The sequence below is a fragment of the Balaenoptera musculus genome, chromosome 16, assembly GCF_009873245.2.
Source record: "Balaenoptera musculus isolate JJ_BM4_2016_0621 chromosome 16, mBalMus1.pri.v3, whole genome shotgun sequence".
NCBI lineage: Eukaryota > Metazoa > Chordata > Mammalia > Artiodactyla > Balaenopteridae > Balaenoptera > Balaenoptera musculus.
In genome coordinates, this window is record NC_045800.1 from 9,390,024 (window position 1) to 9,415,236 (window position 25,213).

The window sequence follows — 25,213 nt, forward strand, 5'->3', positions numbered from 1 at the left end:
TAAAGAAATTTAACACACTATAAATCTGTTCTTTTATCACTTACTAGAGATTGGAGAAATTATAAATGTCATAAATATAAATTAAGATAAATTAGTAACTCACTAAGCTATTATGTATGTCAATATATAGCTTCTGTTTTTAATTTCTAACAATCAGTAAAGCATCCTTTCATAATCTTTTTCCAGCTCAGGCTGAAGCTGAGCTCTCCTCATAACAGCTATTTTCCCCCTCAATGTTGTTTTGGGCAGCTACCTAGAACATCTCAAGACTTCAAAAATCTAAGCTCTTGGTAATACACTGCACCTGCTATAAAGTGCTTAATACACATATTTTTGAATAAATGACATTTATATAAGGATCTCTCTGAAGGGAAAGAAGAGAGGCAAATATACCTCTACAAAGACTCTCAGCACACTTTGCAGTCTGAATAAAACATCATGTGCTTTAAGCATTATTTCATGGGAGGAAGAGGCACAGCGATACGACAGGGGGGAAAATCAGAGCCTGGAGTTGGCAGACCTGACTAGCTCATGCACTTACTAGCAATACCATCTTGTAAAATGAATTTAATCTCTGACTCTTGTTCTCCTCATCTATGAAATGGAATGCCACCCATCCCTTCCTTGGGGGGGGGGGTGGAGGTGATCTGTGTAAAGAAACTAGCACAGTGCCTGGGATAGAACAGATATTCTTGTTCACCATCTTCATCACCTTCATCATCATCATCATCACCATCATCATCACTTGGAGGTTTCCAAGTAAAGAAGTATTGTGGAAAATGTAAAGCAAATTACTAAAAACTGATATTAGCAATGCTGGGAGAACAGTGGACAGGGAAAGAAAGGAAAAAACTTTTAATAATAATAATAATAATGAACTGTATGAAACCTGTAAGTTTCCATGCTTTTAAAGCAAGGGTTTCATTGTGTATAATGAATGCATAGCAGAGGCTTGTGTGCTTACTATCTTTTCACTTAAGTACTCCCTTATTTCATTTCAAGTCTTTACCATCAAAGTTAATGTACCAAATGGATAAAACCTGAAGCATAAACATTAGCTTGACTCCAAACAAAAATCATTTCACAACCTAGGATCAACTGGTTACGGTTCAAATATGGTTATGGATCAAATGGTTATGAGACGTTTTATTATATTTCTTTGCCAATTTTCTCCCGTTTTCTCTATCTCTACTCTTTCTCTATCCTTTCCTTCTCTATTAGTCAGACGTTGGCTTTCTTAATGGAAACTCTAATTTAATTTTCTTATTTCTCTTCTACTATCTACCTTTGTTTTATTTTTAGCTTTCTTTGACTTTTTCTTCGGAGTTTTGCATTGTCTCATGTTCTTTTTCCTATTTGACAGTTCTTCCTTCTCAAATGTCATGCAATCCTGGGCTGGCCAAGACCAGGACTGCATTTTGGTACCATATTTAAAAACAAGGTAACAAAAAACAGACTGGAAGCTCTCTTGAATGTATGCAGGGTTTCTGACTGGTGGGCTTGGCTGTACAGCAAGCTCCTCTGGTAGAAATGCCCAGCTGTCAGTACCTATGGCTCTCTTCTCTGGGGTGTTCAGATTCTTGCCCCACCTCCACCTGGCTGCCCGGTGCTCTGGGCCTGGACACAGGAAAGAGTTGCATTCAGTGTGCAGACTTTTTCATTTAATCCTCCCATTTTCCATTTCATGCCTCATCCCCCCCTTCTCTGAGACTACTGTCCCCACGCACACAGCCTCACCGATTCTATTTCTGGAGGTACTACACATGCCGTTCCTTGCTGGGATGGGGGAAGGGTGGTTGCCTGCCGGAGCCAGACGCAGGCAGGGACCAGAGGTTGTTTCTACATGGACACTCAAATAAAGTCCCTGTGTTGGGTCCCTCCTCCCTGCTGCTTCCCCAGACCAGAGCCAACACCTAGTCTATCCAGAGCTGGCGTGGGGGCAGGACGTCGAAATAGCTACCTTCCACTGGTCTCTTCTACTCTGTTAAGTCATTTACTCCTCCTCCATCCACTTTCCATCTTTATACACTGTGGATTATAGAAATCTGCTAGTTTCAGCAAAGATGATTTGGATGTTTCTTGTTCTCACTGTTTGGGGGCAATCTGAGAGGAAACAGGGAAGGAAAGTCTTTATGTTGCCATTTTGAATGGAAGCTGTAGTTCCATTTTAGAAGCCAGTGCCTCTCTCTGAAGGCAAATATTTTATGAATCTTTACTCCCTCTAATAGTAAAGGACCAATAAACTGTTGGCAGACCAATAAATAACTAATGTTAATCTCTGGTTTCAACTAAAATCACTCATTCTAAATACCCCAATAACTGAATATCAAATCTTTTACTGTATATTGCTAGCCCTTCAAACTGTATGTTTGAGATTTTACATTAAAGACTTGTCAAGAGTACACACATGATACACTCTAAAATATAAAGTTCTCTCTCGCTTGACTTGCCCCCAGTAGCCTTCCATTCAACAAGGTTCTGAGGCACTTTCCTATTTAGCACCCAAAAATTATAAATTTGTAATAAATACATGACTTTTTATTAGTTTCTTAGTGGTGATAAAAGCATTATAGAGGATTCTCTGAACAGATATACTACATCCTGCTCATATCACATTTTTCTTACTGGACATATATGATTGCCATCGGATGCTACCCCTAACATACTGCCTACAGAAGAAACCTGCCCTTTTCAAGCAAAAGAAAACAAAGAAATTTAACATCAATTCTACCCCAGGAAGTATCTTTTTTACTTTAATGTAAAATAGTCCCTATTGATGTCAGCTGGAAACTCTTAATTTTCATCCCTTTCATCACTAATGTCCACTAACATACTCTCTAACAGCATATCGATTCTCCCAGCTTCAAGTACACCCACTATTTTAACAGATTCTAAAGTTCTCCATTCTTGATCTTCAAGTTCCATCCAGTCCTCAATTACTGTCACCAGAATATTTCCATTTGGACGTTTCCCCACCATTCAAACACCTTACCGAACATTTCACCCTATCTAACCTGCTCTCCTGGATCCCTCATTTCTTTCCTTGAAGCAAACCTACCTGACACCTCTCTCTTCCCTTCAACTCCCACATATCCAGTCACCGAGTCCTTGTGCTTTTCCTTTTGATGTTCTTCATCCCTCCTCTTTCCCCCTAATGCAGGCTCTATGTTAGGAACAGCAGTTCAAAAGCCACTTAACTAATGTACTTGCATCAAGCTCTCCTATCTATACAAAAAAAAAAAACTTCCTTCACCTTATATCTACTTTCTAGATGCTCTCTAATTTCTCTTCTCTCGTTTTCCAGAAAATAAAACAAAAAAAATCGCTTGTGAACACATTACACCCCGACTCCTGTCTTTTTACTTTTCAGTCTCTCACCATTCTCTCCAGCTTTACTGAGTGTTCAGTTCTCTGCACACACCTTGTTCTTCTCCCCTGCACGCCTCTGTCCAGTGGTCCTCCCATCTTTTCTCCCCAGTGATAAAGGATGATCAGGTTAGTCTCATCCAGTGTGGCTCCCTTCACTCCCAAGATCCCCAAAAAGGATCTGAAGCTCTTCCTTGAATAGACCGTACATCGCTTTATCTACCGCCTGTGATAAATGCAATGATAACTCCCTGGTACTGTATCTGTCTGTGAGACAGCCAGCCTGTGAGATTCTTAAGGGCAGCAATTGCTTCTTATTACCTCATAGCCCCATGGCAAGCACACTGCATATACCAGACATTCATTAAATGTTCACTGAGCACTTAATCAAATACCCTCAACTACCCCTACCCCCAAACTGTAAGCTCCTCATTACTCATAAGCTGCAAACTAAATCCTTTCTATTATTTAAGTATTGAATATCAAATAATATCAGGTAGAGCGTTTAAAATTAATCTCGCTGGATGTGATCACTATAAATGTCTAGATAATGATTACACATGGGCTGAGTGGGAGGAGGTTGTGACTGGGATGGGACACAGGAAAGGGGCTTCAGGGGTTGGGGAGCAGCTTTATTTCTTCACCAGATGATAGTTTCAAGGGAATTTGCCTTAGAGTAATTCCTTACCCTATAGGATTGTGTTGTGTGGTTTTCTGTGACTGTTTTTTCCTACAATATGATGAAATTATATTAGTCTAACTTAAAATAACTAACGTATAAAATATGGCTACTCACCAAAACAGAACTCAGCCTTTGGCCTTAGCTTAGTTGCATCGCTAACCTAACAAGAAAGAGAGATGAATCACTCACTTCTTCATGTGCTACTATAACCAACCTTAAACACTATGTGAATTCCACATGTATGATTTCCCAGTAATCATACACATTTAGCACACAGATCTAAAATTAAACTTTAAGGCAACTGAAAAAGAACTGTAAATTAAATTTAGAATATGGGTCCCAACTTTAGGATGTTTAAAACAAATGATACTTCCATGCTCTCTTTGAACAAAATTGTTTTTTCTTCAAAGGTAGTGCAAAGAAATTGAAAATAAACCATTAAGTTTTATGTCACACATACACATATTTTTGGTTTAATGTAATTTTCAAAATACCCTCAATGAATACTCCACAGAAACTATGAATTCTTCCCAAATTGCATATTTCTAAATTAGCTGTGAACTGCATGAGGAAATGGCAGTGGGTAAGGGGGAGATTGTATATTTAATAAAGTCCAAAAATCCAGAAGGCATTAACCTGCAATGAGGAAATCCAAATGGCACTGGATCCCCACTTGTACATTAAAATACCCTAGGATAATGGGGCCGCCCTTTACTAAAAGCAGCACGTGGTTCCGTTTAGAAGGTGAAGCAACTAGTTGCACCTGGTTGCTGCTGGCCCTTTAAATAAAGTAGCTCACATGGAAGCCCATTCATGACTGTTGCCATGCTGTTGCCCAGTGTTAGAACTTACAACTGCAGCATCTGTTCTGTACCTTCAGAAGGAATTCTAAGTCTGGGGTTCCTGACTGATCTCAACTACAAATTGAGCACTGAGTCACAATGAAATTTGTTCCAGGAATAAATTCTGGGGAAAAAGTGGCATGTCTAAAGTAGAGTACCAGCTGTACAATTCAAACTTCAGTAAGCTATGGGACAGAGATGAAACCTAACAGAACTACACAGGGAAGGTTATATTTTAAAAAGGAAGCAATGGAGGAGGGGAATGCAGCTGGCCAGTCAGTCTGCCTTCTTTGCTGAGTTAATACCTTAATTTTTCAAACAACCAGGCAACAAGCAATTGCAAAGATACAGGCACATGGGCAATTTCTACCTCAACTGCCTATTCCAATAAAACAGGCCTTTCCACATCACTTCATTAAGAGTCAAAGATCCCTGGCAGCATATTTACATTGTAGTATACCTTTACTGTAGGCAATCAAGTAAAGGGGGAGGTGGGGGCCGGAATTATCTACAATTTATTCTACAATGGAATTCTACACTTGCTTCCTAATGATAGTCTCTATAGAATTTAGGCTGTAAGATACCCTGAAGTATTACTAAATGTCTTAAATTTACAGGAACACTTGAGATATACTTCAACAATATTTGTCTTTTGCAAATTTACATAATATGGCTTTAACATAAAATGGTTCTCTTTAAATATGTAATTTTTTTGGTCAATGAGAATGAATAGTTCTATTATGACGCTGATAACAAAGCTTTTTATTTATCAAAATATCTTTCTTTTAAATAGAGGCACACTTGTAAATTGTTCTTCTGTTGAAGACCTTTGCTAACAAATCTCAGTGTATGCATAATAGTATGTATATGCATATTAATCATACTGAGTTGCTACTTTTCATATCTCATCTTAAGTCATCATCGAGCTTATTACTTTGTGTAAAACAAAAGTAGTTCCTCAGCATCTATCTCAGTTCCCAAAACACTAAGAAAAGACAATAAGAGGGAAAAAACTACCTAATACCAAATCTAAATTTCTGAAAAGAAAAACAGTATTGCAAAAATTCCAGAAAAATCAACAAACAAGAAAACAAGCTAGTAGAGACAAAGTCAAATGAGGGAAAAAAACCCATCTTTTATCATGAAGATGGTTCATATTTTCCTCAGAGTAAAACATAAAGGAACAAACAAAGGTAATGAGATTAAAAATTACAGTTTAAATAAATACAGACTTAGAAAAATCTTCTCCAGATTTCCCAAAGACAGAACCTAATTGTTAACAGATGAATCTCCCCTTCTGACGTTCATATAGCTGATCATAAAAGTTAATGTTAACTTTTCAATTTGCCACATCCTGTAATTTAACTCCATATTCTTCCTAATTTTATCAAAGAACTTCCTAAACATAGTAATCAGGTACTGTTTTCAATGTAATATGAACCAGAACATCATCTTAAATGACAAAGAGAGGAGATGGCTCCTTTTATTCACACTCTCATTCTAAGGGATTTTAATTCATGCATGAATGTAAGACAATACAGAGAGACTACCTTTGAAATGTAGGTAAGTTTAATGGCTCCAACACGTGATGATCCAGAAGGCAGGTTCTATAAACAGATTATTAATATATAATTATTATCCAACATTACAAATTTATTTCATATAAAATGTTCCACACACACTAAAAAAAGTTAAGAAATCAGATTTTTTTAAATGTCACACTTTACAAATTAACTTTTCAGTTCAAGTATTTACTAAGTCTGAAATCAAGTGGACAACATGGATAACAAAACTGAACTCTAGTCTGTTCCACCACAATGCATTTTATAACTAAAAGGCTATTTTGTTAGCACTGCATCTAAACTTTTCTTTTTCATAAACAAGATCAGATTTTGTTCCAGAAAGCAATGGGGAAAAATATTTAGACATAAAACAAACACAAATGTAAGAAATTTCAAGAGTATACATGTTACTTTGTTTTATTAAAATTTTTAAATCAAATGTATCTCTTGAAAAAGACTGAATTTTCCCTCATTTAAATTATATTAGTATTTATTACGCCATAACTAATCTACATTTATATCATTTTTCCAAAAAATTATTGATACTTTTAAAACCATATTCAGGGAATGTACATATTGGCACTTTCATAAAAAATATTTTTATTCTTCCCTTAACAAGTTTAGGATGTAGTTTGTGTCTTAAAAGAGCTAAGGGTAAAATTAAGAAGAAGGAGAATCATTTCATGCTGAGGCTATCAGGAAAGACTCAGTGAAAGAATGAAAGGCTTTTAAGCTGGACTTTATTAAAGAAAAATTCTGAAACACAAAAAGCAGGAGAGAGAATACTCCAGGCAGAGAAAACAGATGAGCTACAGCAAGCAGATGAGGATGGCCAGAAGCTCTGTACTGAAATGGGAAAAAGGCTGTGTTGGGCCATAATATAGAGTCATATAGGGCTGAAGAAAGAAACAGCAGTTTAGGAACTTCAACTAAGAACCTAATTATAGAGGACATAAATAAGAAACAAAAGTAGCAAGGAATTTATACTGTTAAGAATTTGAAAACATTAAAGAAAGAAGGCTTTGTGAGCAGTTCTGTAATCAAACTGTGTTTTAATTAATATATCTTTTTTTTTCCTATTTTTTTAAAATTTATTTATTTATTTATTTATTTTTGGCTGTGTTGGGTCTTCGTCTCTGTGCGAGGGCTTTCTCTAGTTGTGGCAAGCGGGGGCCACTCTTCATCGCAGTGCGCAGGCCTCTCACTATCGCGGCCTCTCTTGTTGCGGAGCACAGGCTCCAGACGCGCAGGCTCAGTAGTTGTGGCTCAAGGGCCCAGTTGCTCTGCGGCATGTGGGATCTTCCCAGACCAGGGCTCGAACCCGTGTCCCCTGCATTGGCAGGCAGATTCTCAACCACTGTGCCACCAGGGAAGCCCTAATTAATATATCTTACAACAAACTGGATGGATTATATAAAGGCGGAAGATGGAGGTGGGAAAATCAGATAAAAGAATCTGGAAAAAAGTAATAAATATAAACATAAAGACTGATAGATTTCAAAAGTAAAAGTAAAACAATCTTGATTTTGAAAGTTTCCTCCACTGTAGATTAAGAATCAACCTTCTGGGACCTTCAAGATGGCAGAGGAGTAAGACGTGGAGATCAACTTCCGCCCCACAAATACATCAAAAATACATCTAGGGCTTCCCAGGTGGCGCAGTGGTTGAGGATCTGCCTGCCAATGCGGGGGACATGGGTTCGAGCCCTGGTCTGGGAGGATCCCACATGCCGCGGAGCGGCTAGGCCCGTGAGCCACAACTACTGAGCCTGCGCATTTGGAGCCTGCGCTCCGCAGCCGGAGAGGCCGCGATGGTGAGGGGCCCGCGCACCGCGATGAGGAGTGGCCCCCACTTGCCGCAACTGGAGAAAGCCCTCGCACAGCAACGAAGACCCAACACAGCAAAAATAAATAAATAAATAAATTAATTAATTAATTTAAAAAAAATAGTGCTCCTTTAAAAAAAAAAAAATACATCTATAGGTGGACCAACAACTACAGAATACCAACTGAATGCTAGCAGAAGACCTCAGACTTCCCAAAAGGCAAGAAACTCCCCACGTACCTGGGTAGAGTAAAAGAAAAAAGAAAAAACAGAGACAAAAGAATAGGGATGGGACCTGCACCTCTGGGAAGGAGCTGTGAAGGAGGAAAAGTTTCCACACATTAGGAAGTCCCTTCACTGGCAGAGATGGGGGTGGGAGGGGGGTGGGCAGGGGGGAAGCTTCAGAGCCACGGAGGAGAGCACAGCAACAGGGGTGTAGAGGGCAAAGCGGAGAGATTCCCGCACAGAGGATCAGTGCCGACCAGCACTCACCAGCCCGAGAGGCTTGTCTGCTCACCCGCCGGGGCAGGTCGGGGCTGGGAGCTGAGGCTCGGGCTTCGGAGGTCAGATCCCAGAGAGAGGACTGGGGTTGGCTGTGTGAACATAGCCTGAAGGGGGCTAGTGTGCCACAGCTAGCCGGGAGGGAGTCCGGGAAAAAGTCTGGACCTGCCTAAGAGGCAAGAGACCATTGTTTCAGGGTGTGTGAGGAGAGGGGAATCCTTCCCTGTCTGCCCACAGAAGGCAGAGCACCGCCTTAACGAGCTCCAGAGACAGGCGCGAGCCACGGCTATCAGCTCAGACCCCAGAGACGGGCGTGAAACGCTAATGCTGATGCTGCAGCCCCAGGAACCCTGTGTGCAAGCACAGGTCACTATCCACACCCACGCTCAGGAGCCTTTGCAGCCCGCCACTGCCAGAGTCCCAAGATCCAGGGACAACTTCCCTGGGAGAACACACAGCGCGCCTGAGGCTGTTGCAACGTCACGCCAGCCTCTGCCGCCGCAGGCTCGTCCCATGTTCCAACTGTAACTACCGGACCCCTCCTTCCCCCTGGCCTGAATGAGCCAGAGCTCCCTAATCAGCTGCTGCTTTAACCCCGTCCTGTCTGGGTAGGAATAGAAGGCTGCGGGCAACCTACACGCAGAGGTGGGGACAAAACCAAAGCTGAACCTCAGGAGCTGTGCGAACAAAGAAGAAAAAGGGAAATTTCTCCATGCAGCCTCAGGAGCAGCAGATTAAATCCCCACAATCAACCTGAGGCACCCTGCATCTGTGGAATACCTGAATAGACAACAAATCAAGCCAAAATTGAGGCAGTGGACTTTGGAAGCAACTGTAGACTTGGGGTTTGAGGTCTACGACTGACTTGTTTCTGATTTTTACGTTTATCTTAGTATAGTTTTTAGTGTTTATTATCATTGGTGGATTTGTTTATTGGTTTGGTTGCTCTCTGTTTTTTTATTACTTTTATATTTTAATAATTTTTTTTAATTTTAATTATTTTATTTATTTATTTACTTACTTTTTTTCTCCCTTTTCTTCTGAGCCGTGTGGCTGACACAGTCTTGGTGCTCTGGCCTGGTGTCAGGCCTGAGCCTCTGAGGCGGCAGAGCCAAGTTCAGGACATTGGACCACCAGAGGCCTCCCGGCCCCATGTAATATCAATCAGCAAGAGCTCTCCCAGAGATCTCCCACTCAACGCTAAAACCCAGCTCCACCCAACGGCCAGCAAGCTCCAGTGCTGGACACCCCATGCCAAACAACCAGCAAGCCAGGAACACAACCCCACCCATTAGCAGAAAGGCTGCCTAAAATCATACTAAGTGCACAGACACCCCAAAACACACCATTGGACGTAGCCCTGCCCACCAGAAAGTCAAGATCCAGCCCCACCCACCAGAACATAGGTACCAGTCCCCTCCACCCGGAAGCCTACACAACCCTGAACCAACCTTACCCACTGGGGGCAGACACTAAAAACAACGGGAACTATGAACCAGCAGCCTGCGAAAAGGAGACCTCAAACACAGTAAGTTAAGCAAAATGAGAAGGCAGAGAAATACACAGCAGATGAAGGAGCAAGATAAAAACCCACCAGACCAAACAAATGAAGATGAAATAGGCAGTCTACCCAGAAAAGATTTCAGAGTAATGATAGTGAAGATGATCCAAAATCTTGGAAATAGAATGGAGAAATTCAAGAAACGTTTAAGAAGGACCTAGAATTATAAAGCAGAAGCTAACACACCACTGTTAGGCAATTATACTTCAATAAAGATGTTTAAAAAAAAAGAAGGACCTAGAAGAACTAAAGAGCAAACAAACAATGATGAACAACACAATAAATGAAATTAAAAATTCTCTAGAAGGAATCAATAGCAGAATAACTGAGGCAGAAGAACGGATAAGTGACCTGGAAGATAAAATAGTGGAAATAACTACCACAGAGCAGAATAAAGAAAAAAGAATGAAAAGAATGAGGACAGTCTCAGAGACCTCTGGGACAACACTAAATGCACCAACATTTGAATTATAGGGGTCCCAGAAGAAGAAGAGAAAAAGAAAGGGTCTGAGAAAATATTTGAAGACATTATAGTTGTAAACTTCCTTAACATGGGAAAGGAAACAGTCAATCAAGTCCAGGAAGCGCAGAGAGTCCCATACAGGATAAATCCAAGGAGAAACACACCAAGACACATATTAATCAAACTATCAAAAATTAAATACAAAGAAAAAATATTAAAAGCAGCAAGGGAAAAGCAACAAATAACATACAAGGGAACCCCATAAGGTTAACAGATGATCTTTCATCTGGCTTGAAACTCTGCAAGCCAGAAGGGAGCGGCAGGACATATTTAAAGCGATGAAAGCGAAAAACCTACAACCAAGATTACTCGACCCAGCAAGGATCTCATTCAGATTCGATGGAGAAATTAAAACCTTTACAGACAAGCAAAAGTTAAGGGACTTCAGCACCACCAAACCAGCTTTACAACAAATGCTAAAGGAACTTCTCTAGACAGGAAACATAAGAGAAGGTAAACACCTACAAAAACAAACCCAAAACAATTGAGAAAATGGTAATAGGAACATACAAATCGATAATTACCTTAAATGTAAATGGATTAAATGCTCCAACCAAAAGACATAGACTGTCTGAATGGATACAAAAACAAGACCCATATATATGCTGTCTACAAGAGACCCACTTCAGACCTAGGGACACATACAGACTGAAAGTGAGGGGATGGAAAAAGGTATTCCATGCAAATGGAAATCAAAAGAAAGCTGGAGTAGCAATTCTCATATCAGACAAAATAGACTTTAAAATAAAGATAATTACAAGAGACAAAGAAGGACACTACATAATGATCAAGGGATCAATCCAAGAAGAAGATATAACAACTGTAAATATTTATGCACCCAACACAGGAGCACCTCAATACATAAGGCAAATGCTAACAGCCATAAAAGGGGAAATCAACAGTAACACAACAGTAGGGGACTTTAATACCGCACTTTCACCAATGGACAGATCATCCAAAATGAAAATAAATAAGGAAACACAGGCTTTAAATGACACATTAGACAAGATGGACTTAATTGATATTTATAGGACATTCCATCCAAAAACAACAGAACACACTTTCTTCTCAAGTGCTCATGGAACATTCTCCAGGATAGATCATATCTTGGGTCACAAATCAAGCCTTGGTAAATTTAAGAAAATTGAAATCATATCAAGTATCTTTTCCGACCACAACGCTATGAGACTACATATCAATCACAGGGAAAAAAACTGTAAAAAATACAAACACATGGAGGCTAAATAATACACTACTAAATAACCAAGAGATCATGGAAGAAATCAAAGAGGAAATCAAAAAATACCTAGAAACAAATGACAATGAAAACATGACGACCCAAAACCTATGGGATGCAGCAAAAGCAGTTCTAAGAGGGAAGTTTACAGCAATACAATCCTACCTCAAGAAACAAGAAACATCTCCAATAAACAACCTAACCTTACACCTAAAGCAATTAGAGAAAGAAGAACAACCCCCCCCTCAAAGTTAGCAGAAGGAAAGAAATCATAAAGATCAGATCAGAAATAAATGAAAAAAATGAAGGAAACAATAGCAAGGATCAATAAAACTAAAAGCTGGTTCTTTAAGAAGATAAACAAAATTGAAACCAGTAGCCAGACTCATCAAGAAAAAAAGGGAGAAGACTCAAATCAACAGAATTAGAAATGAAAAAGGAGAAGTAACAACTGATGCTGCAGAAATATAAAGAATCATGAGAGATTACTACAAACAACTATATATGCCCATAAATCAGACAACCTGGAAGAAATGGACAGATTCTTAGAAAAGCACAACCTTCCAAGACTGAACCAGGAAGACATAGAAAATATAAACAGACCAGTCACAAGCACTGAAATTGAAACTGTGATTAAAAATCTTCCAACAAACAAAAAGCCCAGGACCAGATGGCTTCACAGGCGAATTCTAGCAAACAGAGAACAGCTAACACCTATCCTTCTCAAACTCTTCCAAAATCTAGCAGAGGGAGGAACACTCCCAAACTCACTCTGCGAAGCCACCATCACCCTGGTAGTAAAACCAGACAAAGATGTCACAAAAAAAGAAAACTACAGACCAATACCACTGATGAACATAGATGCAAAAATCCTCAACAAAACACTAGAAAAGAGAATCCAACAGCACATTAAAAGGATCATACACCATGATCAAGTGGGGTTTATCCCAGGAATGCAAGAACTCTTCAGTATACACAAATCAATCAATGTGATACACCATATTAACAAACTGAAGGATAAAAACCATATGATCATCTCAATAGATGCAGAAAAAGCTTTCGACAAAATTTCAACACCCATTTATGATAAAAACCCTCCAGAAAGTAGGCACAGAGGGAACTTACCTCAACATAATAAAGGCCATATATGACAAACCCACAGCCAACATCATTCTCAATGGTGAAAAACTGAAATCATTTCCTCTAAAATCAGGAACAAGACAAGGATGCCCACCCTCACCACTATTATTCAACAAAGTTTTGGAAGTTTTAGCCACAGTAATCAGAAAAGAAAAATAAATAAAAGGAACCCAAATCGGAAAAAAAGAAGTAAAGCTGTCACTGTTTGCAGATGACATGATACTATACATAGAGAATCCTAAAGATGCTACCAGAAAACTACCAGAGCTAATCAATGAATTTGGCAAAGTAGCAGGACACAAAATTAATGCACAGAAATCTCTTGCATTCCTATATACTAATGATGAAAAATCTGAAAGAGAAATTAAGGAAACGCTCTCATTTACCACTGCAACAAAAAGAATAAAATACCTAGGAATACACCTACCTAAGGAGACAAAAGACCTGTATGCAGAAAACTATAAGAAACTGATGAAAGAAATTAAAGATGATACAAACAGATGGAGAGATATACCAAGTTCTTGGATTGGAAGAATCAACATTGTGAAAATGACTATACTACCCAAAGCAATCTACAGATTCAATGCAATCCCTATCAAACTACCAATGGCATTTTTCACGGAACTAGAACAAAAAATCGCACAATTTGTATGGAGACACAAAAGACCCCGAATAGCCAAAGCAATCTTGAGAAAGAAAAATGGAGCTGGAGGCATCAGGCTCCCTGTCTTCAGACTATACTACAAAACTACAGTAATCAAGACAGTATGGTACTGGCACAAAAACAGAAATATATATCAATGGAACAGGATCGAAAGCCCAGAGATAAACCCACGCACATATGGTCACCTTATCTTTGATAAAGGAGGCAAGAGTATACAATGGAGAAAAGGCAGCCTCTTCAATAAGTGGTGCTGGGAAAACTGGACAGCTACATGTAAAAGAATGAAATTAGAACACTCCCTCACACCATACACAAAAATAAACTCAAAATGGATTAAAGACCTAAATATAAGGCCAGACACTATAAAACCCTTAGAGGGTAACGTAGGCAGAACACTCTATGACATAAATCACAGCAAGATATTTTTTGATCCACCTCCTAGAGTAATGGAAATAAAAACAAAAATAAACAAATGGGACCTAATGAAACTTAAAAGCTTTTGCACAGCAAAGGAAACCATAAACAAGACAAAAAGACAACCCTCAGAATGGGAGAAAATATTTGCAAATGAAGCAAATGACAAAGGATTAATCTCCAAAATATACAAGCAGCACATGCAGCTCAATATCAAAAAAAACAAACAACCCAATCTAAAAATGGGCAGGAGACCTAAATACACATTTCTACAAAGAAGATATGCAGATTGCCAACAAACACATGAAGGATGTTCAGCATCACTAATCATTAGAGAAATGCAAATCAAAACTACAATGAGGTATCACCTCACACCGGCAGAATGGCCATTATCAAAAAATCTACAAACAGTAAGTGCTGGAGAGGGTGTGGAGAAAAGGGAACCCTCCTCTGGAGCCCATGCACCACAGCTAGAGAGAAGCCCAGATGTGGCAACAAAAGATCCCACATGCCGCATCTAAGACCCCGATGCAGCCACATAAATAAATAAATATTTTAAAAAAAATCTATGGTCTTGTTCTCAGGAATGATTAGGAGGTACCTTTCTCAAACCTCTGTAAGCTTAGCAGAAACAGTTAATTCTATGGAAACCTAGACATTTAAAAGACTTAGGATTCCCAAACATGAACTGATTGTTGTTTACAGGGACAGGTCTTTTCAAAACCTGTAGTTTCTATGTAAACTACAACTCTATTACGTTCTGCTTTAAACTACAGACTGTACAAGCTTCCAAATTTAAATCTACATAAATATGTATATAAAATAAAATTATAATTTTTAATGTATACCTTTAAATGGTTGTGTTTTTATATAAAATGTTTTATGTTTAAGGTTTTTTTTTTAATTTTGGATAAGAAAATGAAATGTTAAAATATCTTCAAGATCTCCTAACCACTACCAAAGTGATTTTTTTTCAAACACTGCTATCCTTCCATTCAAAATCATTATTTTTCTTTTAAGTCCTCAATAAGTCTATTATTTGAACTAGCTGAATACAGCTCTAATCCCGTGTGTGAGGAAGAGAAATGAGCAACTATGTCATCACTGCATGACATAAAGGGTCACAGATTAAACAGTGGCACAGTACAAAGAAATATAAGTAGCTGGGAGATAAAATGATATCCAAAATACCTAGTTTCTACGAACTGGTACGATTACTGCCAAGTTCAACCAGAAAAAATGTGGGTTTCAAAATTTGTTACTTGACAATGAACAAGAAATAATAAACCAATATGACATTTGAGATAAAAAGGAAAGAAACCATTTGTTCTCATGAGTTCCTGTACTCATTTTGCCAAAATACTCTTTCAAGTTTTCTCAAATTCACTTCCTGATAAAGCTACTTAGTCATTAATTCTCCACCACTTCTCATTCCCTCAACAAAATACAGAAAGCCCTGGGACTTCCCTGGTGGCGCAGTGGTTAAGAATCCACCTGCCAATGCAGGGGACACGGGTTTGAGCCCTGGTCCGGGAAGATCCCACATGCCGCTGAGCAACTAAGCCTGTGCGCCACAACTACTGAGCCTGTGCTCTAGAGCCCGCGAGCCACAACTACTGAGCCCATGTGCCACAACTACTGAAGCCTGAGCGCCTAGAGCCCATGCTCCACAGCAAGAGAAGCCACCGCAATGAGAAGCCCACTCACCGCAACAAAGAGTAGCCCCTGCCCGCCGCAACTAGAGAAAGCCTGAGTGCAGCAACGAAGACCCAACACAGCCAAAAATAAATTAAAAATAAATAAATAAATAAATTTATTTAAAAAAAAAAAACAACACAGAAAGCCCCAAATTGATCCCTAGTAATACACTACAATGGATTTTTAAACCAATGGTTAGTGGTAAAGAAAGCAGTGATCAGAGGAAGAACGGCTCCCTAAGGACAGGTGAGCCAAACTAATTTCTTTCATTATCAGGGTTACTATGATCAGTAAAGCAGTGTTACAGCACGTAACATAGCAACCAGATTGAATCATATGAAACTGCCATTTTTTAGTAGATCAAAATGGTGGTATATTGGCAATTTCATGTGGTTCAACCACAATAATCTTATCAAGACATTTTACTAAAGTTTTCATGAAGAGATGTCCCTTAATACATTTTAAAGTGACACAAAGGTGGTACTGATGGCTAATACACTGGACAGTAGAATGCAGACTGTAAAAGATTCTTATCAGTTGGAATGAAGAGATAAAATTATTAAGAACTGAATAAAAAGACAGATTTAAAATGCTATACTACATTCAAAAGCACTAATGGGCTAATTACACCACAGAAATCTGGCTTTAAAAGAGTTCATGTGAAAAAGATCTAGCTGAGTCCAAACTTTAACATATACCCTCCCTGCTATAGCCAAAGTGAACTATTTTCCAAATACACTACAGGGTTTCTTACTTTGATTTCTTGCCCATGCTATTCTTTGAGCACCAGAATACCCACTTCTCCACCTCTTGGCCAAAATCATACCCATTCTTCTAGATCAATTTCAAATGTTACCACCTCTGTCAAGACTTTCACTCCCTCTGCTAGCTATAATCACACCTTCCCTCTGAAATCCAAGTTTATGGTTCCTTCAGTGTAATAAACATATTCTATTTTGTACTTTTCTTCTTTTTAGCTCTAAGTGGGAAGTACTGACAAAAGGAGAAATTCTAAGGAGAAGACTATTATATATAAAGACAGAAAAACAATCAAGGAGTTGTAAATAAAATTCAGGAGAAACTATATACGAGTCAGCCAGATCTTAAGAAGACAAATGAGGGAGAGCTCACAGGCAGGACTGAGCAATGGTTTGCATGGGGGAGGAAAACCGAAACTGGAATCTAATAAACTGTAATCAGAGGGAGTCAAGGGGGCCTAAGTTACTTTCCACCTTGGGAAAAGGAGTTTGGGAAGGGATTGTGCCACAGATAAAGGGATGGGTAGTAAAAGGGAGGAACTGGATTTATGTTTTAAAAAGAGGAAAAAGAAGGTAAACATGAACTTTTGATTTCTGCTGACTTGTTGCTTCTCCCAGTGACTCTGGTCAAGTAAATAAAGGTATTAATCATGCAGTTGCATGGACAGGTTACTATCACCCAAGAAAGCTGGTCACACCCAGAGATAAGGGAGTAAAATAGGGTGTCAATAAGCTCAATAAGGATAAGGAGAGAGAAAAGACAGTTCCTAGCAAAGAAAGTCTCATACAAAGTCAGCACTCAAATAATATAAACTGAATTAAAATACAAATTCTCTTCCAAAATTTGAAAGGCTGCATGTGGATCAAGGACTAAATTTATAGAGAATCAGAGGGCAAAAGTAGGTCAATAAGTAGAAGATCCAAGGAGAGGATGAGGGGATGTTTGCTTCCTGACTGGACTTGCTTTTCACAAAGTCCTGCTGGGGGTTACTCAGTACCCTGTGGCCTTCAAGGGTATTGCCAACTGATTACTTTTTCAACTGTCTAGTATTTATCCTAGTTGGTTTTTTTCCTTTTTTATTTTATTTAATTTTTTTACTGAAATACGGTTGATTTACAATGTTGTGTTAATTTCCGCTGCATACTTATATGCCATATACACACATATATATACACATTCTTTTTTATATTCTTTTCCATTATGGTTTATCTCAGGATATTGAATATAGTTCCTTACAACTCAAATTCTATATGAACAAATATAAATGCATTAGCATATATTTATTTTGTCTAACCTAAAATCAGTATTGGGGAGAAAAGAATACCAGACCAGTTGTTAGGGGATCTGGTTCCTGCTCTGTGAAACAGAATGGAACCTCCTACCAGTCCCTGCTCCTCCTCAACTTTTCATTCCTCACCTGCACAGGTCGTCCACTAGACCAAATCAGCTTAGAAGTTTGCTAGGGACTCATCTCTTGCTTTGCACATGCTTCCTTGCAACATACTTCTCAATTTGAATAAAGAGTTTCACAGGTAGAGAAAATTTAAAACTACTCAACAGATGATCTCTAATCCCAGGCCACTCACAGATCTTAAAACTGGGATTCTAATTTTTAATATATGACATTTACCTCCAATAATTTGCAAAGCAACAATAAAATCAAATTCACGAGTGGCCAACACTCAAGTCTGACACTACAAGATAAAAGGACTATACATGTGCAAGAGTGTCAACTCGTTTAAGTAGTTTATTTACCAAAAGATAGTAGTCTCTATCTTAGAGACAGTATCTTAAATTTAAACGATTCAAAAATTTTCTACCAGAGTTAAGAGTTGTCCCTCCCAAGGAAGGGAAAACATAAATACATGCATAAATTTTTATCAAATAAACTGAGTTTCATCTTCTGAAATTTATTTAACACAGTAGGCGTTGGGGGTACAGGGCAAGGAGAATACAGTCAGTAGAAATAAATCTAAACATATTTTGTTTAGAAGACAAATCCTAACACCTCCATAGTATATCAAATACTTTCATAATTAAAACTCTTGTATGCTGTTGAAGAGGTAACCCTTTGGATTTTTACAAACCTGTGGATTATCCATGTACCATACAAAACTATCTTCTCTGGTATCCAGTATGAAGTACCTCCGAAGAAATTTCCCACTGTTTTCATTTTCTTCAATGTCTAGAAAACCACAAATGCGATTCTGACGATCCACATAAGGCATTTCTGTGCTTGAACATTACACTGTAAAATAAAAACATTAACAGTAAGTACTTCTCAGTGGACTTCAAGTATAAAATGTGCTATGGTATGGTTTATTCAACAAAGAGCCTACTTTCCAACATGAGGTGGGGGCTGGTTAATGTGAATACATAAATCATGGGCAAAAATCACTTGAAATGAAGCTTATTGTGAGTGGTTACCAAATGCAGCTGTACAGAACTGATGCGGACGAAGGACAGCTATTCATGTCAGCTGAATAACTTACTTAACTTCTCACTATGAGTAGGCATCATCATCCCCATTTCACAGGTAAGAAATGTAACACTGAGAAGGGCAAGTGCCTTTCCAAGATTAGTGAACTAGCAGGTAATGAATCAAAACATGAACCCAGATTCTTGGACTCCAGAGCTTATATCTTAATGTTTACATCATCCTGTCACTCTAAAACCCTTGGTATTATTAAAACCAAAATGAATCAAAATAAAGTAAGCTAACATCATGAAGAGAGAGATAAGCAGGTATTATGTGCCCCCGAATGGAAGACACAAACATCACCAATAAAGAGCATATAACAAACAAACAAAAAAAAAGGTTTATCTCAATTTGATCAAGTTTCTAGATTTCCCTAAGTCCAGCTTCCAGTTCACAGGAAACAAAGAACACAGAAGAACATATTAAACTTCACCACAGGTATTCAATCAGCAAAAGTGGACCGTGGGAAACATCAGAACCAAAAGCCCAGTTTCTTCAGCAAATAAATTACTACAGGAAAAAAAAAAAAAGGAGAGAGAGAGAAAGAGAAGTCACAGATTAAAGGAGACTTCAGAGGCATATCATATTCTGATTCTGAAGGACTGAAATTTTTGTTATGTTCATTAAAGTTAAAAACCATGGCTTGGATAAAAAGCAGTGTTTCCATCCATTTTTCTCTAAAAACTGTAGATATGTGATTCCCTCCTGATGCGATGCAAATCTGCAGACTATTCCTACTCCAAAGGTACTTCTACAGCCAGCGCCAACATCTTTCGGCAGGTTGAATTATTTACGTAACTATTTTTTCGTTTAACTCACAGTGAAAATACAATTAGAATACACCCTGATATACTGCTTATCTAAATCACTACTCTGTATGCAGCCAGAGAAATGGTGAAACACGCCAAAAAGTTTTCTTTAATTAACTAATTTATTTATTTATTTATTTTTGGCTGCATTGGTTCTTCATTGCTGCACACGGGCTTTCTCTAATTGCAGCGTGCAGGGGCCGCTCTTCATTGCGGTGCGCAGGCTTCTCACTGAGGTGGCTTCTCGTTGCGGAGCACGGCTCTACGTGCGTGAGCTTCAGTAGTTGTGGCATGCAGGCTCAGTAGTTGTGGCTCGCGGGCTCTAGAGCACAGGCTCAGTAGTTGTGGTGCACGGGCTTAGCTCCACGGAATGTGGGATCTTCCCGCACCAGGGATCGAACCCATGTCCCCTGCATTCGCAGGTGGATTCTTAACCACTGCACCACCAAGAAAGTTCCCCAAAAAGTTTTAAACAAAATTATAAATTAAGTTTGTACATGTGTGTTATTACAGATCTGGCACTTGGAGATAATTTTTTAATGAACTTACCCAAAGTTCTAAAAAATTTCTAAAATGTAATCAAAACTTGGAAAATTAATACACTATACTAACACATACTGCAGGTAAAAACTGTCAACTTGTGTGGTATGCCATAAGGAAAGACACAGGCCAAAGGAATAGAATTGAGAGCCCAGAGACAAACCCATACATCTATGGCTAACTGACTTTCAACGACAGTGCCAATATCATGCAATAGGGAAAGAATAGCCTCTTTAACAAACGGTAATGGGACAACTGGAGAGCCACGTGCTGAAGAATTAAACTGGACCACTATCTTACACCATATACAAAAAGTAACTCAAAATGAATTAATCTAAATATAAGAGCTAGAACTATAAAACTTCAAGAAAACGTAGAGGAAAATCTTCATGGCCATGGAGTTGGCAATGAATTCTTAGATGTGACACTGAAAGCACAAACAACAAAAGAAAAAATAAGACAAATTGGACTTCATAAAAATTAAAAACTTTTTTGCATCAAAGGACATCAAGAAAATGAAACAACAACCTACAGAATGGGAGGAAATATTTGCAAATAAGGGTCTAATATCCAGAATATACAAATAACTCCTACAACTCAACAACGAAAAAACAAACCCAATTAAAAAATGGACAAAGGACTTGAAAAGACATTTCTCAAAGAAGATAAAACAAATGGCCAACCAGAACAAAAAAAGTTGCCCAGTATTATTTGTCATTAGGGAAATGTAATCCAAAACCACAGTGAGATACCACTTCACACTCACCTGGATGGATATAATTAAGAGAGGAAAATAATAAGTATAGGCAAGGATGTGCAGAAATTGGAACCCACCTACATTGCTGATGGGAATGTAAAATGGTACAACAGCTGTGTAAAACAGTTTGGTAGTTCTTCAAAAGTTAAACATAGAATTACCATATGACTCAGCATGTCCACTCCTAGGTATATATCCAAAAGAATTGAAAACAGGTACTCAAACACTTATACGTGAACGTTCATAGCAGCACTATTCACAATAGCCAAAAACTGTAAACAACCCATATGTCCATCAACAGGTAAATGTACATACATACAATGGAATATTACCCAGATACAGAAAGGAATGAACTACCGATACAATATATCCAATCAAAATTCCAAGATATTTTATAAAAACTGACAAGGTGGTTCTATTATATATACTGAAATGCAAATAGCCTAGAAAAGCTAAAAGCTAAATCTATTTCCTAAAGAACAGACTGACATTACTTGATTTCAAGACTTACAACAGAGCTACAGCAATAAAGATAGTGTAGGATTGGTGAAAAGATATAATAAATCAATGGGACAGAACAGCATCCAGAAACAGACCCATACATATACTGTTAATTTTCAACAAAGATGCCAAAGCAATTCCAAATATAGTCTTTCAACAAATGGTGCTGGAAAAATTAACTATGCATGTGGAAAAAAATTAACTTGAAATGGATCAGAAACCTAATGTACAGTTAAGCTTCTGGAAAAAAAAAAAATATATATATATATATATACACACACACACACACATATATATACTGATATATTCTTTTAAAGACATTTATATATACATATAAATAAAGTCTTCATGACTTTAGGGGTAGACAAAGATTTCTTAGATAAGACACAAAGAGCCTAAACCATATAATGGTTGATATAATGGACTTAATCAAAATTAAAAACTGCTCTTTGAAAGACACCAATAAGAAATCAAAAGATGAGCCACAGAACAGGAGAAAATATTCAGTATACATGTATCTATCAAATAACTGATATCCAAAAATAGGCAAGGAATTATTACAATTCAATAAGACAAACAACCAAATAGGAAAATAGGCAAAAAAATTTGAACAGACAAGTCAACAAAGAAGATATAGTTTTTTTAAAATAATAAAAAAGAAAGAAAAAGGAAGACATACAAAAAATAAATAAGCACATAAAGATGCTCATCATTAGTCAGGAAGATGATACAAATAAAAACTGTGAGATATCACTACATACCTACTAGAATGGCTAAAACAAAAACAAACAAATAAAACCCTGACAATACCAAATGCTGACAAGGACGTGAAACAAATGACCAGTCTCTCATATTGCTGGTGGGAATGCAAAACGGCACAGTAACTTGGGAAGACAGTTTGGCAGTTTCTTAGAAAGTTAAACGTACCCTTAACAATATGACCCAGCAATGCCACTCCTAGGTATTTATCCAAGTGAATTGAAAACTTATGTTTATACAAAACCTATATGCAAATGTTTAAAGCAACATTATTCATAATTGGCAAAAAGCAGAAACAAACCAAATGTCCTTTAACTGGTAAATGAAGAAACTGTGGTACATCCAATACAATGGAATACTACTTAGCAAGATAAAGGAACAAAGTATTGATACACACAATATGGGTATTTTGTTAAGTGAAAAAAGCCAGACCAAACGGCTATAGGGACAGAGAACAGATCAGTGAGAGGGACTGACTTCAAAGGGTAATTTATGGAGTGATGGAACTGTTCTGTATCTTGATTGTAATCGGATACACAACTATGCATTTATCAAAAATAGGCTCAAATACCACACAGAGTAAGCTGTATTGCATACAAATTTAAAAAAAAACAAAAACAAAAACTACAGTGATAAAAAACAGATCAGAGTTGCTAGGGCTTGCGATAGAACAACAAGAGAGAACAACAAAAGAGAGAAAGAACAAGAGAGAAATTTTTTTTGGCAACATAGCTATTGCATATCCTGATTGTGGTAGAGCTTATATAATTACATGTATCTGTCAAAACTCATAGAACTATACACTAAAAGAGATAAAATTTACTGTATGTAAAATTATACCTCAATAATGCCAAATTTCTTTTAAAAAAGATGCCATATATACTCACCAGAATGGCTAAAATTAAAACAGATTGACAACACCAAATGTTATCAAAGGTGTGGTGCCTCCAGAATTTATGTACTGTTGATGGGAATGTAAGATGGTACAATCACTATGGGAAAAGTTCTGGCAATAAAACCAAACATACACCTACCCTATGACACAGCCATTCTATTCCTAGGTATTTACTCAAGAGAAATGAAAACATATATTCATGCAAAGACTAATTCACAACTATTAGTAGCAGCTTTATTCATAATAGCTACAAACTAGAAACAACCCAAATGTCCTTTATCAAAAGGTGAATAGATAAATAAAATGTAGTATGTTTATACAATGGAATAGCAGTCTACAATATAAAGGAACTCCTACTGCATTCAACAATATGGCCAAAACTCATCAAATTGTAAACTTTAAATGGATACAGTTTATTGTATGTAATTTAAACTCGAAAAAGTTTTAAAAATCCAGCAGAATAAAAAATTCATTAATAAATTTGACTACAAATAACTTTTTAAAAAATATTTTGCATGGCAAATCCTGATCAGCAAGTCAAAACCAGTAGAAAATACTTGCAGCTTTTATTACAAAGGGTTCATCTCCCTAACATTTAAAGAGTCTGCAAAAAATGTCAAGGGAAATATATCAAAAACTTCAACAGAAAAGTGGGCAAAAGACATGAACATTCTACAGAAAAAGACATAAAAATGACCCTCAAACATACTGAGACGCTCAACTTCACTCATGATAAGAAAATCCCAAAATGACATATGATACAGTAGGCACTGCTACCGACACCACAAAAAAAGAAGACAACCAGACTTCATGTGTCTCCTTGTGGAATTTATACCATCTATAAAACATTTATGAAAAAAAAATGTACAAATACCTGAATCTAGATCTAACTACCAATTTATAGGAAATAGAGAAGACAGAGAAAGAACACATTAAACTATATCACAAAGATTCAAATAGTAAAATTCAAACTATAATTAGTTTCTCAGGACAAACAACATGGCTTCTTCAGAAATAAATTCCAAGGGAGCAGGGAGAAAGGAACTGGAGGAAGAACGTATAAGTTAAAAGACCTGAAAAGACATAATCACAACATGTGGGCCTTATTTAAATCTTGTTAACAACAACACTGAGTTATCTAAGGAAATTGAAAATTTGAATACTGCCTCATGATATTAAGGAAACAGATATATATTTTTTCAGCGTGGTGATGGTATTGCGGTTATGTTACTAAGAAAATGAATCCTCATCATTTAGAGGTATTTATTCATACAGAGGCAAAACATTATCTGAATACTCTGGAAGGAGGGCTGGATGAAGGAGGGATGGCCTGGGTGGGCAGTTGTCGGGGCTAGATGATGGGTACTGTAGTTATACAATCCTGTCTACTTCTGTGGAAGTTCACAATTCTTCATTACAAAAAGAAAGGTTAATAAGAACTTTTTTTCATGAGAAAAGTTCAAAGAAAGTCTATACTACACAGAGATACCATTTCTCATCTATGAGACTGGCAAAAATTCAAAAATTTGACAACCTACAATACTAGTAAGGCTGTAAGAAAACAGTAACTCTCTTATACTGCTGGTGGGAATGCAGAATGGTAAGACCCTACTGAGATGAATCTGGCACTATTTAACATGTGCATTTACCCTATGACCAGCAATCCTACTTGCTACTGTAATTCTGAAACAACTTTATGT

The 25,213-nt window shown here is 37.7% G+C and overlaps 1 protein-coding gene across 9 annotated transcripts in view; it reads right to left on the reverse strand.

Annotated features, from left to right (window-relative positions):
• Nucleotides 1-25,213, reverse strand: part of PLEKHA1 (pleckstrin homology domain containing A1) — a 58,176-nt gene that overhangs the window by 25,460 nt on the left and 7,503 nt on the right. For 5 of the 9 annotated variants that reach the window (XM_036828338.1, XM_036828339.1, XM_036828334.1 and 2 more), the window contains exons 2-4: nt 18,861-19,021; nt 6,441-6,497; nt 4,163-4,208 (exon numbers count right to left, since the gene is read on the reverse strand). In XM_036828338.1, the coding sequence (XP_036684233.1) occupies nt 4,163-4,208; nt 6,441-6,497; nt 18,861-19,001 (244 nt within the window). In that variant the 5' untranslated portion in view covers nt 19,002-19,021. Of the gene's footprint in view, nt 1-4,162; nt 4,209-6,440; nt 6,498-18,860; nt 19,022-25,213 lie in introns of those variants that run through there. The other 4 variants (XM_036828341.1, XM_036828342.1, XM_036828340.1 and 1 more) reach the window with 2 other exon arrangements.